Source organism: Triticum aestivum, chromosome 1D, assembly GCF_018294505.1.
Source record: "Triticum aestivum cultivar Chinese Spring chromosome 1D, IWGSC CS RefSeq v2.1, whole genome shotgun sequence".
Classification (NCBI taxonomy): Eukaryota; Viridiplantae; Streptophyta; class Magnoliopsida; order Poales; family Poaceae; genus Triticum; species Triticum aestivum.
The window spans coordinates 298,141,854-298,156,470 of NC_057796.1; the positions used below are offsets into that span (position 1 = coordinate 298,141,854).

The 14,617-nt window shown below is 50.5% G+C and overlaps 3 protein-coding genes across 3 annotated transcripts; 2 read left to right on the forward strand and 1 right to left on the reverse strand.

The window, feature by feature from the left end:
• The first annotated feature begins 5,445 nt into the window (after positions 1 to 5,445).
• Positions 5,446 to 7,586, forward strand: LOC123168706 (uncharacterized). The gene is made up of 7 exons (XM_044586576.1): positions 5,446 to 5,752; positions 5,834 to 5,951; positions 6,048 to 6,209; positions 6,331 to 6,377; positions 6,909 to 7,068; positions 7,150 to 7,213; positions 7,309 to 7,586. Exons 1-7 carry the CDS (start codon positions 5,558 to 5,560, stop codon positions 7,361 to 7,363), a joined length of 801 nt encoding a protein of 266 aa, XP_044442511.1. The 5' UTR covers positions 5,446 to 5,557; the 3' UTR covers positions 7,364 to 7,586.
• Positions 7,587 to 9,044: 1,458 nt separating this feature from the next.
• On the reverse strand, positions 9,045 to 11,285 carry LOC123181580 (probable glucuronosyltransferase Os03g0107900). The gene is made up of 4 exons (XM_044593878.1): positions 10,552 to 11,285; positions 10,213 to 10,460; positions 9,638 to 10,093; positions 9,045 to 9,513 (listed from the first exon to the last, which is right to left on the reverse strand). Exons 1-4 carry the CDS (start codon positions 11,119 to 11,121, stop codon positions 9,486 to 9,488), a joined length of 1,302 nt encoding a protein of 433 aa, XP_044449813.1. The 5' UTR covers positions 11,122 to 11,285; the 3' UTR covers positions 9,045 to 9,485.
• Positions 11,286 to 11,514: 229 nt separating this feature from the next.
• Positions 11,515 to 12,450, forward strand: LOC123181581 (uncharacterized). The gene is made up of 2 exons (XM_044593880.1): positions 11,515 to 11,810; positions 11,926 to 12,450. The coding sequence occupies exons 1-2, from the start codon at positions 11,636 to 11,638 to the stop codon at positions 12,261 to 12,263; spliced, it is 513 nt and encodes a 170-aa protein (XP_044449815.1). The 5' UTR covers positions 11,515 to 11,635; the 3' UTR covers positions 12,264 to 12,450.
• The last annotated feature ends 2,167 nt before the right edge of the window (positions 12,451 to 14,617 follow it).

Here is a 14,617-nt window from a genome sequence, read left to right on the forward strand (position 1 = left end):
TAAAGAGTTACGTTGATGCAAGCTTTGACACCAATCTGGATGACTCAGAGTCTCGATCTGGATACATATTGAGAGTGGGAGCATTTAGTTAAAGTAGCTCCGTGCAGAGCATTGTAGACATAGAAATTTGCAAAATACATACGGATCTGAATGTGGCAGATCCGTTGACTAAACTTCTCTCACAAGCAAAACATGATCACACCTTAGTACTCTTTGGGTGTTAATCACATGGCGATGTGAACTAGATTATTGAATCTAGTAAACCCATTGGGTATTGGTCACATGGCGATGTGAACTATAGAGTGTTAAATCACATGGCGATGTGAACTAGATTATTGACTCTAGCGCAAGTGGGAGACTGAAGGAAATATGCCCTAGAGGCAATAATAAAGTTATCATTTATTTCCTTATATCATGATAAATGTTTATTATTCATGCCAGAATTGTATTAACCGGAAACTTAGTACATGTGCGAATACATAGACAAACAGAGTGTCACTAGTATGCCTCTACTTGACTAGCTCGTTAATTAAAGATGGTTTAGTTTCCTAGCCATAGACATGAGTTGTCATTTGATTAACGGGATCACATCATTAGGGAATGATGTGATTGGCAAGACCCATCCGTTAGCTTAACACGATGATCGTTTAGTTTGTTGCTATTGCTTTCTTCATGACTTATACATGTTCCTATGACTATGAGCTTATGCAACTCCCGAATACCGGAGGAACACTTAGTGTGCTATTAAATGTCACAACGTAACTGGGTGATTATAAAGATGCTCTACAGGTGTCTCCGATGGTGTTTGTTGAGTTGGCATAGATCGAGATTAGGAATTGTCACTCCGATTGTCGGAGAGGTATCTCTGGGCCTTCTCGGTAATGCACATCACTATAAGCCTTGCAAGCAATGTGACTAATGAGTTAGTTGCAGGATGATGCATTACGGAACGAGTAAAGAGACTTGCCAGTAACGAGATTGAACTAGGTATTGAGATACCGACGATCGAATCTCGGGCAAGTAACATACCGATGACAAAGGGAACCACATATGTTGTTATGCGGTTTGACCGATAAATATCTTTGTAGAATATGTGGGAGCCAATATTAGCATCCAGGTTCCAGTATTGGTTATTGACCGGAGATGAGTCTCGGTCATGTCTACATAGTTCTCGAACCCGTAGGGTCCGCACGCTTAACGTTCGATGACGATCGGTATTATGAGTTTATGTGTTTTTATGTACCGAAGGTTGTTCAGAGTCCCGGATGTGATCACGGACATGACGAGGAGTCTCGAAATGGTCGAGACATAAAGATCGATATATTGGAAGGCTATGTTTGGACACCGGAAAGGTTTCGGACGAGTTCGGGCATTTTCCGGAGTACCGGGAGGTTACCGGAACCCCTCGGGGAGTTAATGGGCCTTAATGGGCTTCAGTGGAAGAGAGAGGAGAAGGCCAAGAGGAGGGGCGCCCCCCAAGCCCAATCCGAATTGGGAAGGCCCCCCTTTCCTTCCTCTCCCCCTTCCCTTCCTTTCCCCTCCTAGTTGGACTACGAAAGGGGGGATACCTACTCCTAGTAGGACTAGGAATCCCCCCTTGGGCACGCCATAGGAGGCCGGCCTCCCCCCTCCTCCACTCCTTTATATACGGGGGAGGGGGCACCCCATAGACACACAAGTTGATTCTTAGCCGTGTGCGGTGCCCCCTCCACATATTTCCACCTCGGTCATATCGTTGTAGTGCTTAGGCGAAGCCCTGCGTCGGTAACTTCATCATCACCGTCATCACATCGTCATGCTGACGAAACTCTCCCTCGGCCTCAGCTGGATCAAGAGTATGAGGGACGTCACCGAGCTGAACGTGTGCAGATCGCGGAGGTGCCGTGCGTTCGACACTTGATCGGTTGGATCGCGAAGACATTCGACTACATCAACCGCGTTACTTAACTCTTCGCTTTCGGTCTACAAGGGTACGTGGACACACTCTCCTGCTCGTTGCTACGCATCACCTAGATGGATCTTGCGTGTGTGTAGGAATTTGTTTGAAATTACTGCGTTCCCCAACAGATCCTTGCTTGCGAGTACTTTGGATGAGTACTCACGGTTGCTTTGCTCCCTCTTTCCCCCCTTTTCCATTCTTTCCGGATGTCGCAACCAGATGGTGGAGCCCAGGAGCCAGACGCCACCGTCGACGACGACTACTACTACCACGAGGGTGCTTACTACTACGTGGAGGCCGCCGACAACCAGGAGGAGTTAGGAGGCTCACAGGCAGGAGGCCTTGCCTTTTCGATCGATGTTGCTTTTGTGCTAGCCTTCTTAAGGCAAACTTGTTTAACTCATGTTTGTACTCAGATAATGTTGCTTCCCTGACCCGTTTGTATTCGAGCTTATGTATTCGAGCCCTCGAGGCCCCTGGCTTGTAATATAAAGCTTGTATTATTTTAATTTGTGTCTAGAGTTGTGTTGTGATATCTTCCCATGAGTCCCTGATCTTGATCGTACACATTTGTGTGTATGATTAGTGTACGATTGAATCGGGGGCGTCACACAATGGGACGTCTTGAGCGTGGCTCCTCGCGTGCAGCCTTACATGCTCACATGCCTCAAGTTGCATTGCTCAGGCCTGGTTGTGGAATACTAGCCGATTCGAGCATTCCTCCTCGGCCAAGCCCGGAGGTGATTTAAGGTCGGTGTGGGTCAAGATTTTGGTGCAAGGTAGGCAACCAAACAGGCCGAAACTGCACCGTGCGGGTCTAGTTGGACCTAATGTAGGCTACCAAAAGCGTCCCAAACACCCGCATGGTTGGTTATCGTTTTGCACAAAGCCCCTGGGTTGGGTGGGAGGGTGACCTAGCCCTTAGATTACATATCCAATGGACGAGTTTCCAAGTTTCCATTGGGAGACAGGTTTGGATAGTTTCTTGACTGGTCCAACCCTATCATCCAGCACCTGAATGAAGATCTAAAAGGATGTTCTTATGACCCAACATATTTAGTCATAAGTTTAGCACTACTTTGCACTGTATAATGTATTGTATGATCTCTCCAGCTTTCATTGTCGTTGCTTGAAGTCAGTGACAGGGAACTTGCCTTGAACATGAGCTATCGTAAAAAATGTTCCTAATAGCAACTATCTGAAGAACATTAGAATCTTCCATCCGACTTAATCTTGCAACAATAATAAGAAAATAGAGTATCATTCTTTGCTAACTGTTCATTTTTTAGAGTACTCAAAATGCGTCCCATCACTAAAAAAGATAGACTACTAATGATACACGTTTGTCATAGTAGGTCACTTTTTCTGCCACCCATGTACATCCATGACATTTTTATGTTAGAATCGAGATAATCATATCTATGTTATTGTAAATGTCTTTAATGGCAACATGCTTTGTTTCATCATGGAAGTGTGCACTTCCATGATAGAATGTGTAATGGAAGTAGTTTCATCAAGGGTAACCGACTCTGGACACCATCGACGCATGACAGCCTCTGTATTAGGTGGCCATTAAGCTAATGAGTGCGAGTTCTAGATCCGATACCCATTGACAACGTAGCCTTATTCTAATCCACTACATGCCGAAATCCTATTGGCCAAAGGGTGTCACGTATTGGTTGTTCATTGGAACAAGTGTCACACATACAATGAACCACATGCGCCTATTAATTAAAGACAGGTGGCATGGCTCAATAGAGTATCGTTTAGTTAAAAAAGTGAGTCCAATCAAAGGCCTGGTTAAAGCCCATCGGCCTAAGTCAAACCTTAGTGGATTTTACCTATGGAAGGCCTTTAACGACCTGCTTACATATAGGCCATTTATGGCTCGGGTTCACATGACCTGCTAGGACCTTTGTGAATTTGGCTCATTACTGGCATGTGGGTTACTCAACATGTGGCCCCTTGTGTCTCTCGGCCCATTAACGGGTCATGGTGACATTTGGGTCATTAACGACCCGTGGTGTCTTTTGGCCCATTTTCAGCTCGTGGCATCTCTGGGCCATTTTCGGCCCATGGTGTCTATGGACCATTTGCTATCTGTGGTGTCTTTTGGCCCATTTGCTGTCTGTGGTGTATTTGGGCCCATTTACGCTCGCCGTGTGCTTGGGGCCATTCACGATATGCTGTATCTTTTGGTCCATTCGCGTCCCTTTGTGCTTTCGGCCTATGTCCCATGGTGCTCCCAGGTCGTTTGAGGCCCATGGTTATTTCGACCCATTTATGGCCAATGGTCTGGCTCGTTTACTGCCAATGATACATTTGGTTCATTAGCGGATGACGGGAAATGACATACAATAATTAACAATAAGCGTACGCTTTTACAATAGGAAATTACATAAATTACATTCATTGTGCATCAATGTTTGCCACAATGCAAATAAATGCATTAACAAAATAAGTCCAAAGAACTGAGTCCACATCAATGCAGCTTAAAAAGGTTAACCTTAACCCGAAGCTGTTGAGAAAGTTGATGAAACTGCCCTTGTTTGATGCTTATATCCTCGAGCTCCAACTGGTTAAAGATAGTGTGCGCAATTGAGTTCTCCATGATCTTCCTTGGAGATTCGACTTACGGCCGGAGCAGAGATGAACCATGTTTTGCTTGAAACTGAGACTGAAGAAGTCGAACTGGTTTAGGCGGCGACTTCAACGAGCTTGTGTCATTGCTAGTGGCGAGTATGTCGAACACAACATCAAGACATGACTTTGGGATTGTCTCGCTATATTCAAAATGTTTTGTCTTCTTAGCTGCATCAAATCTAAGAGGACCCAATGGGTTTGTATCACTATCTTCAAGAGACTTTGCCATCATATATGGGTTAGCAATCTGAAAGATAAACAAACAGACAAATAACAGGTTTTGCATGTATATAAACAATTATGGTCACTTTACTGTCGATTCCATATCATTTCATACTGGCAAATCAAGAGATACAATTTAAAATAGAACGAAATTATTAAGATCATCGTCCAGATCAGTTAAGACAAAGGAGGAAATGACACGGTGCATGTGTGTGCAGCTTCACCGCACGGCTGAAATACAGATCAACAACAGAAGCATAAATCCAAGGCTAAATAATACCATAGACTCTATTTTGATTAATATGCATGGTATGAATAGACAACTATTTGTACAACTGAAAACTGAAACCGGCATTTGATGTGAAACATGCAGTTTGATGCAAATGCCAAACTAAACAGTAGTTCAGACAGTGATGAATATTAATATCGGTACTACAACAAAGTTTGAAGGCATAAGAAGGATGAACTTACATTAGCCGTTTTCACTAGCTCTATAAAACTCTTCTCCATGTTAATGGGCATAACTCAAGAAGTTCACCACAAAACTTCTTCATACGTATCCTGCATTGCAAAAACTGGGTGTATTGCAGGATACGTAAAACAACTACTGGCACGTAATTACGTTTTCAGGTGCACATTAGGTAACTTTTTGTTGTGGTCGAGTCAAACCCAGAGGACGAGGGGAACGACACGGCGCCCGCGCCCGCGCCTCCGCCTCCTCCGCTCGTCGTCGCCGTCCGGTCTAGCTGCGAGATGGCGGCGGCGGTGGACCTGGAGGACGCGTTCGGCGCGGTCTTCGGCGAAGCCAAGCCGGAGGGCCACCCCACCGCGCGCCCCATCCTCTTCCGCGCCCACGCCCGCTCCGCCGCCACCCTCCGCGTCGTCGCCACCGACTGCCACTCCCTCGCCTGGGGCTGCTCCCTCTCGGTCTCCGACCTCGACGACCTCGTAAGCTCCCCCTTCCTCACTCGTCCACGTCTGCACCTACCTTCATCCAACTGGTGCTAACACAAAGATTCTCCATCCAAGAGAGACGATGTTGGAATCGGGGGCTCCTGGGTCGACTTCCTGGATTACCTCAAGTCCTCCTTGTCCTCCGGCGAGGTGAAGCTGCTCTTCGCCGGCGACCAACTCCGCAAGTCAACCGGCATGCCACCCACCTGCCCACTTCAAATTCCCCCAATATCCATCTCACATGTGGCAAACATTACATGATTGATAATGCCATCTTTGCTTTGCTCAGGTTCTGATGGTGCAAAGCTTGTGGCTACCAAGGCAAAGGGCCTGCCTCTCATCACCATTTCTCTCCATAGTGTTACTGGCGCTGTGACGAGTGATGTCATAGCCGAGTTCTCGCTAGGGCTCTATGGAGCTTATAGGACTGCACGGGAGCTTGTATCCAAAGGTTGTTGTTGCTTGCTGTTTTGTACGCTTAATTGCCTATCTGGTAGTTCGTTTGTCGCTCACAAAACATCAAGCTGTGACTCAAAACTATATTCAGGATCTGCTATTTATTTCTTATGCAGAACAAGAACAAATGTCACAGCTGATGGGGAGTCTGTCAACTGAAAGAGTAGGTCATCTTATCTCCTAACTCCTAACCTATACTTCCGAACTAGTGTTGTTCGTGTTGCTATTGCTGCTGCTTGACGAATACAGTAGTGCAAATAGTATCATGAATGTCACTCACTGAATCTACGTATTTTCTTGTTAAACCGTCGAATAGTTTTCAACAGTATAGTTTAACAGCTTTCCATTGTACAAGGTTTTGTTACTCCAAAGTCTACCTGGCATGTTTTTGCACACTAAAACATGATCTGTGGGAATTCACTGTATACGAGTGCTTACATTCAGCAACCCATTCTTTCTCTCAAAAGCTTTCATGAAAGCTCAAACATCCTGGTTTTTGACCCAGTTTTGATAAGCACTCCATATATCGTTTGAGGTTCATTGTGATATGTCGTTTGCATGTGATGTTTCTTCAGAGTTATGAGCATGTATTCTGTATAATGGCGAAGCAATTCCTGTGTAGTTTTGTTTTGCTCAATAGTTGGATAATGGGAATGCAAATTGCTGGGATGTTTCTAATAGTTTCATGTCACAGGAAAAGAACGAAATCATGCAAAAACAACTCGAATCTCTTTCTTTCCTAGACAAAAGAAAGGCAACAAAGCCAAAGCTGTTGGCTGATCAGGTTCCAAGTGTGTCTGCTGTGACTCTGGGCTCTGATCAAGTTACAGCTCCTGTGCAGCAGCAAATATCAGGTGATCATGCTTCTTCTTCATGTAGAATTGCAAGTTAGGATAACATAGTACTGTATCAGCTAATGCAATTGCAATCTGCAGTACCTTCACCTAGTAAAGCCCCTCCAGCTAAAGTCACGAAGAGGGTAGCCCCCACGTCTCGGAGGTTGTATAACAATCCTTGAAACACTACTTTGATTTGAATGGAAGTTTAATATGTCGGATAGTAGACTGGCTGTAATGTATGCTATCTTTCTTTAGGGCAAGGGTGCGAGGAGCTCTGCTGCAAGATAATGAGGATGAGGATGACAACTGACAAAGAGTTAGAGATGCTGATATCTTGGTTTAAGTTTGCTATATGTGAACTTACAAAGAGTGGCTTGTGGTTAGTCAGTTTTCTGGCTGTTTTGACTCGTCTCAAACTTGTGGAAATGAAATTAATTGCAGTTCATGGCATGAAAGTGCAGGACAGAGTACATGCTATGATGCTAAGTTCATACTGGAATACATATAATACGTATATATATTTTCCAAATTTAGTGTGCCTCTGCTACTCAACATAGGTAGAGGATGCAAAGGCCAAATGCTGCTGCTCTGAAGACGTAGAGAATAGAACCCATATATTGGGAGGAACTGAGTGGTCACGAGAGGTCGACTCCTGGTTTATTCTCTCCTGTGTTATTTTATTTCAGTTATGGCTTGCAAACACTTGCTCTTGTTTTTCTGCACGGTTAAGTTTCACTTTGTTTTGGGGCCTCGTCGACGTAATTCCGAACAAGTTATGAAAGAGGAATGATTTTGTGCATCAATTTCGATGGGCACGGCCTTCCGAACTTGTGTGGTTTTCAGTTCGAGGGGCAAGAGTCAAGTAAGAGAACATGGCCTTCCGAGTTTGTGTGGTTTTCAGTTCGAGGGGCAAGAGTCAAGTAAGAGAACGAATCATATTATCAGTTTGCTCAAAGTAAAACCACTTGATGGACAAATTTGACTACCAGAAAGAGAACTATGTTAACTAAACAGTGAGCTCCCGAACACTGCCATTTCAGAAGCAACTTGCCACTAGCTCCTGCTACTATCCAGTGCTGGCACCAGCCTCGCCAGGCACCTCGTCTGCAGGAAAATCTTTTCTCAGGAAACAAGGGAGGAAGAGCGACCTGGCGACGGTGACTACATCTTACAGAAGCCCATGTCATCAAGCTCACCATAGCTCCCACCGGCGTCCTCAGGCGTGAAGAACACCTTCCTCGTCGCAACCCGGTCGCCACCGCGGCACGCCCACGTGGAAACCACTAGCTGCTCAGAACTTTCAACAGCACGCCGTGAGAGCTTGATCGCGCCATCGGCGGCAACAAGACTTCCTCCTGACCCATGCTGGCGCTATAGGCAGTGAACCGGCATCGGAACCCGTCCAGCCATGACCTGTCGACGACCCGCACGGCTGCGATTGTCGCCTCGATGGAGGAGACGACTATGCCGTATGTCACCTCCAGCGTGTTGTGCTTGCTTGTGTTCCCTTCCCTGCGCACGTACGAATTCCACTGCCACTGATGTCTTCCCCTACCTGGGAGGCTGGGACCAATTTCAACAGCCTGAGCTCTAGTGACCTTTTACTCCAAATGTGAATCTCAACCAGGAAAGCTGGCTTCGACATCCGATTACCATGGTTCTTTCTCCTCCTTTCCGATCGCTTGCTCTCGTGCTTGCAACCGATGATCCACTTGTTTAACCTGACCTCGAGGAATTACTTCGCTCAGATGAAAGGCAGACGACCTTGCTGTCGTAGTAGCGTTCGCTTAGAAGGCTTAGATCTTTGTCCTCGGATTCGGTACCGCCCTTCACTTTCAGCATGGCTTCGAGGGAGCGCGGGTAGGACCTGTCAGTGCTAGATATGGATCTTGCATGCGTGCAATGTCATCAGTAAGTAGATAATCTGTCACCATTTCATTTCTGATGAGATGGGAGTAGAGCACATATTTTTTTCGAAACGGAGGCAAAAGTTTTGCCTCATCGATTAATTAAGAAGAACAGAATTGCCCAGTTAATTTACGGAAAACCGGGCGAAAACCAATACAGATAAAACACGGACTAACTACTCACATGGTAATAAACCCCACAACCGCACATGCGACTCCCGCCAGACTCTTCGAATATACAACATCCACGAACCCCGACATTGCTACTACACCAAGAGACCCCAAACAAGAACACCTCAACACAATGCATCAAACACCTTTCAACCCACAATGAGAACCCAATCCAAGAGGACATGCTGAGAGAGAGAGTAGGTCATCCATCAAGCACCCAGAGACGCCTTGCTTGTGGCGCCACTCTTTCCTTTGCCCGCCTTCTTTTGTTTACCCCTTATTGGCGTCCCCGTCAAGAGGCAAGCAATCGACCTGCCTAAACCAGGTCTAGCAACCTCCACACTAGCGAGCAAATCACAAAGTTCCTTCGCGAAGAGAGCATCTGGCTTTGGAGTAGGTGCAGTAGAGCACATATTGCCAACATATCAAAGCAACAAGTGAAGTCAGAGAAGAGATTCACACTGTGGGATGGCGACGGTACCACTCTCCGAACACGGTTGCCTCACCTCCTCCGCCCCTGCCGTCGCAACGGCTCCAGCTTCACCTCAAGCTCCTTGAGGACCTGCCAGGTGGCGTCTCCCTCCTCCATCGGGCGGTTAAAAACTAGCGCCTTCCGCTTCATGGGGTCCCACAGGTTCTTCTGTATCGTCGTCATGTTGGTCGCCGCGACGTGGTCGAGCACCGCCTCGAGGCCGGCCACGTCCCTCTCCGCCACCTGCAGCGAGATGTCCGGCCACCGGAGGACGCCGGGGAACGGCAGCCGTATGTTGTCGGCGATGATGACGGGGATGCAGCCCAGGAGGACCGACTCCACCAGACGAGGGCTCCATGGCGCCCACCCGAGCGGGCAGAGGCAGAACAAGGAGCGCGCCATCTCCGACCGGTAGCCGTCGTACCGTTTCCGCTTCAGATGGAACTTGCGGTTGCGGCCATACAGCCGCAGTAGTTCAGTCCTCACCTTCCTGGCCCAAGTGCAAAGTTGTAAGTGGTAAACTGCAACGGTGACTAATCGAGCCAAATTGTTGTCTGAAGTTCTGAACATGATCTCGTGAGGCAATGTCCTCGCCAAGTGGATGCTTACCTGCTGTAGAAGTGGCCACTGATATTCTTGGGATGGACCTCCATCTTGCCCCGGAAGAAGGCAAAGATGTCCCGATGTGCCTTCTCCGGTTCCGGCAGCTCCCGAGGAGCCACCTCAGGCGGCACGTATGGCGGGAGCACCACATGCTCCGCGTCCTGGCAAGGGTGCCGGCCCTGCACACCAAATGTCTGCAGCAGGATCGACCTCTTCAAGAACTCCGGGATACCGGCCGCCATTGCCACATCCTCCTGATCGATCAACCATTATGCAGCAAAATCAGACACAACAATGCACACAAGAAACAGCTGCGAATTAGAGGTTGGATCGAGCAGCGGTCACCATGGGGTGGAAGCAGGCGCCGAAGTCGTGCGACGCGACGAAGACGTGGTCTGCCCCGGCGGAGCGGTTCCAGAAGGGCATCTCGGCGCGGACGAGGTCGACGGCGTCGGCGAGCAGCGCGCGCGCGCGCGCCAGCGACGGGAGCCCCGTGAGCGTGGAGAAGTTGCAGCAGACGTAGACGGGCACGAGGAAGAGGTCGGCCTCCTCGGGGCGCAGGCCCGCGCGCCGCTGCCGCAGCAGCAGCGCCTCGTGCACGGCCACCTCGGCGGCGAAGAGGTGGCGCGCGCACCGCGCGTCGGCGGCCGCCCAGCCCCGGTTGAAGCGCGGCGGCAGGTCGTAGGCGTAGATCCGGACGCCGGGGCGGGGCTCGGAGCTGGGGCCGCGGAGGGAGGGGGGCAGCGCTGGGAGGAAGAGGTAGGCGGAGAGGGCTAGCCAGAGGAGCCACCGCCACCTGTAGAAGTGGCGCTTCCTGAGCCTGTCGAGGAGGGGGAAGTGGCGCGGCTTGTGGGCTCTTGCTGTCTTCACCTTCGGGTCTCTCATGGCGGGAGAGGGCTTCGTCCGATCGAGCATCGGAGCCAAGTGTTAGGCTGCGGACAGTAGCTCCAGTTCGGATTCTTCTCCATTGCCCCCTCGGATTTTCGGCTCGGCGGCGCTCGCGACGGCCATTGCTGGCGGAGCTTTGACTCTTGGAGTTGAGAAGCTGACAACAGTGAGGGGAAAGTGAGCGAAAGGGAGAGGAGATGCGTGTGATGACCAGCCACTGGCATGTGGGACCGTGAGCTGTTGGGTCGTCTGGCCCACGTGTCGGCGTCACATCAGCGCGTGCGGCGTCCACGTCGGTGCTGTCGTGGCTGAAACAAGATGAGGTTATTCTACTCTGCCGTACCGACACCGGAAAATGGCGCGCACGTCGTCGTCAGCCTATAGCGAGTTGGGCTCACGTCGACCGCCATGGCCAGGAGGCCACTCCACGATAAAGCCGCCGCGCGCTAGGTTGACACACAGCTCGCTCGATCGACCCCATCTCACCGGCCCATCCATTGCATTCCATCGAGCTAGCTCGCTAATTGGTCTTTCGTCGACGATGGCGTGGAGGAGGGCGTCGGTGCTGGCCGCGCTCGTGCTGGTGGCCGCGGCGGCGTGCGCCGACGCCGGGGAGAGCTACGGCGCGTCCATGTTCACGGTGACGGGCACCGTGCTGTGCCAGGACTGCACCAAGAACTGGAACGCCTACGCCTACAGCGCCAAGCCCATCGCCGGTACGGTTCGCCTGAACCCTTCTATACTTATCTCTACCACGTACCAGCCATCGCTCCTCGCCGGCGACCGGACGACGGCATGATCGACGAATATGTATGCTGTGATGATTTGCAGGCAGCGTGGTGGCGGTGACGTGCCTGGACGAGCACAGGGGGCGGACGGTGACCCACAGCGTGGACACGACGGACGAGGAGGGGGTTTTCAAGGTGGAGGTGCCGTACGCCCACGACGGCGGCAGCTGCCGCCTCGACCCGGCCCACTGCCTCGTCCGCATCGTCAGGTCGGGGGACAAGGGCTGCGCCGTGCTCACCAACTTCAACGGCGGCACGACCGGCGAGAAGCTATTGCGCCCCTCGAAGGTCTCCTCCACCGAGGTCGGCTACTCGGCAGGGCCCTACTACGCCACCGTGCCGCAGTGCGACGTCGACGGCGACGACAAGAGCTGCTCCTGATCGAGTGACCTCTCGGTCTCTGCGCGCTGGAACGATCGGTTCTGTCGTTTTGGTTTATGTTTTCTACGGGATCTGGATGGTTCGACGCTAGCATACATGTGCGTCCTTGTTTTGCTTCTAAAATGTCCGTGCGTGCGATTTTTGTAACATGATCTGATTTGTACTGTCAATGACTGTTGTTTTTTGAGCTGGTCTGTGTGTTATGTTTCACAACATCTGTTATACCTAGTAGTCATAAATTAGCTAAGTGCGTCCCCAACCCTCAAACTGTTCGGATGACCGGGCCAACGCGGCAGTGAAGCTGCGCGTCGGCATTGAAGTGGCGCGCCGGCCAAAAGCGCCGTTGGCGCCATGCCCAGGTGTACGCGCCTTCTCCGTCCTTTAAACAAGCGCAGTTGCCGAGGAACCTACCCCGACGCCCACATGCGAACGCCACCCGTTCGTTTGTCTGCTAGCAGACATTAAACACCCTGCCGCTTGGCCTGGTATCCGTCTGCTATTTAAACGTGGCCAGGCCGGCAACATCGGCATCACACCTCCGCTCCCGGTCTCCTCTCTGCACCACATCCGCCATGGCCTCGAGCTCCAAAGCCCTATGGGAGAGCCTACCAGACGAGCCGAATCAGGAGCTCTCTGGCATTGCAGCCGACTGGATACAAGTTGGCTTGTCGACGAGCTCTCCGGAGTGCAGCGGCGTGGACAAGCCAATGGAAGAGGCGTCCAACGATGAGTAGGCGCCACCGCCCTCGCCGGTCCATGCCCCGTATCAGTGTCCGAACCCTGTGTTGCGGCTACCCAAACGTGGGGCAGCACCGCGGCACGACCACAAGCGACGTGCTGGGACAACGTGACTAGGGGTACTACCACGGATACGACGCGATGATCTTGGGGGAGGCTCGAGTTGCTGCAACCAGCGACGTCGCGGCGGCCACCGCAGCTCGGTGACGGGTAGAGCGACGTCGATGGCCAAGTCGCGAGACATGCGGGTGTGTGGAGATGGGGATGCGAGCATGAGACACCGTGTTTTAATCCAATGACTAAGCGTGAGCCGATCGGGCGGAGGCGCCGTTCTGAATCTTGGCCGGTCGGTCGATGCCTAAGCATCGCCCAGAAAAAATATCAGTCGTGCTACATCTACAAGATCTATCGTACGAGATGGAGAGACATGAAGATCAGGGAGGGGTCATTTTTCCTCTCATCATGGCTGCTGGAACCCTAGCCGCCGCCAGGAGGCCAATCTTCTAGCGTCGTCCTCCGACGGTTCCCCTCCGCCGGCGACCTCGGTCGTCAGTGGTGAGGGGGTCACCGGATTCACACACGTGGATCGTTTTTACTCTCTCGTAGTCTAGGTTTTTAGCCTGTTCATCGTCTTGGCTTCGGCAGCGACGATAACGACGCTGAATAAAGATTCTTCGGATCCTTCCCTGACGAGGCCATCGGTCCTATGGTTGGGGATGAATTTGGAAACTAGTCTGTTCAAGTAAGGATGGCGTGGCGGCGGTGGCATCCTCGTGGTGGACATGTGTCCTCGGGCTCCGCTGTTGCGACGACGTTTGCTCCAGCATCGTCGCGGAGCTTGGGAGGTAGTTCAGGAGCGGATGCAGATTATGGTCTGCATCGACGACATCTGGAAGACGGAACGTGTGCTGGGTTCGTGGATGCCATGTATGGTTTCCTCCTTCGGCGTCTTAGTCGTGGTGGGGTGCCAGATCTGGAGTTCAATGGCATGTCTGGGGTGTTGCCCCGGTCTGATTCGTTCAATGGCAATGGCTTCACTTTTGGTGAGCCACCTTGGAGGTCCGCAAAGCTACATATCAGCGATGGAGTCGTGTCGAGTTCGGTGAGGAGGTGATCCGTCATTCTTTTCTTCGGTGGCTGCTGTGCTGGTGCTGGAGGCAGGTGACAGGCGTTGGTGCCAAGCTCAGAGATGTTTTGCTATCTTTTTAATTTTGTCATGTCGATCCTTACGTGACTTGTACTTTGATATTTATGATATGAATAAGACACGTATTACCATGTAAAAAAAGGAGGGGTCGGTTGTGATTTTTGTTTGCATTGAAATTGGGAGCTTTATTGATCAAGTATCATGAGGTTACAATCCGCCTTTAGGCAGGAGCGAAGGAACTCAGGGCTAGAACTAAGGCAGCTTTTAGTGCCATCAAGTGAGCAGGCAAAGCGAGCACACTCATGGGCTGGTACATTGCAGGATCTACCAACATGAGTAACCGTCAAAGACGCAAAACTAGCACTAATCTCCTCTATTTCCTTCAAGATAGGCACAACAATTGAACGAGAATTGTCACGCGATTTCCAGATGTTGACTAGCTCCAAGTAGTCAAACTCCAATACCATGT